Below are 791 nucleotides of genomic sequence, written 5' to 3'. Positions count from 1 at the left end.
AGAGATAAAACTGTGTAATTTGAAGTAAATCACTGACGCTGAGATATATCTCAAATGTCAGTATACGCCTTCAACACTCACGGAATTAGAATGGACAGGAGATCCATCAGTGGTGAAATGAAGATTACGATAATACAAACAAATCTAAATCTCCACAAATCTAAACATGATGGCATCAAAACAAGTCCTGCGGCTGAAAATGCCGTTTGTGGATCTTGGTGCCAACCACTGGGCAACTCAAGCTGGGTTGTAAGGGCAATGATTGAACGATTAAGGTTGGATTATTGCGTAAAAAATCAACATTACCTAGAGTTTTAAAATGTTATATAACTTCACGAACGGAATGCCAGAATAGAGTAGTCTCCCCCTAAATTCTAACATCTCAAAGAAAACGGGCCCCACAGAGAAAACACCCCTCCGAGAGTCCTCGCCCCGAAAGCAGCCAATGAGAACGGCGACCTTGCCTCGCGCGCGTTCTCATTGGTCGCCGTCCCCTTCCCGGAGTTCGATGGCAGTCTCCGAAGGGCCCTGCAGTCAGCCCGCAGCGCATCCTTGGCTCGCCTGTCATGTGAGGCGGACCTGCGTCAGGGACCAGCAGCTGCAGCGGGCGAGACTGAGCTTCAGCTGGGAGCAATTTGCAAGATGCAGGCCGTGCTCATCTTCGACCAGCTGAACGACGTGGTGTACCTGCGGTGCGACCACAGGTTCGTTCGGCATGTGAGGACGATGGCAGCCTCGCAGGGCCTCCTGCAGGAGCAGGACCTGGCCGACCCGCAGCCCGTAAGTCAAAG

At 51.2% G+C, this 791-nt stretch overlaps 1 protein-coding gene across 1 annotated transcript in view; it reads left to right on the top strand.

Moving 5' to 3' along the window:
* Nucleotides 1-532: 532 nt before the first annotated feature.
* LOC119591554 (Hermansky-Pudlak syndrome 1 protein homolog) overlaps nucleotides 533-791 on the top strand; it is a gene marked incomplete at its 3' end in the record, with an annotated part of 13616 nt that continues 13357 nt past the window's right edge. The window contains 1 exon segment of the mRNA XM_037940306.1: nucleotides 533-780. Coding sequence (XP_037796234.1) covers nucleotides 643-780 — 138 coding nt within the window. The 5' untranslated portion in view covers nucleotides 533-642.

The sequence above is a fragment of the Penaeus monodon genome, chromosome 28, assembly GCF_015228065.2.
Source record: "Penaeus monodon isolate SGIC_2016 chromosome 28, NSTDA_Pmon_1, whole genome shotgun sequence".
Taxonomy (NCBI): Eukaryota; Metazoa; Arthropoda; class Malacostraca; order Decapoda; family Penaeidae; genus Penaeus; species Penaeus monodon.
Note: the sequence above shows the minus strand (reverse complement) of the source record. Positions and strands in the feature narration are given on the sequence as shown.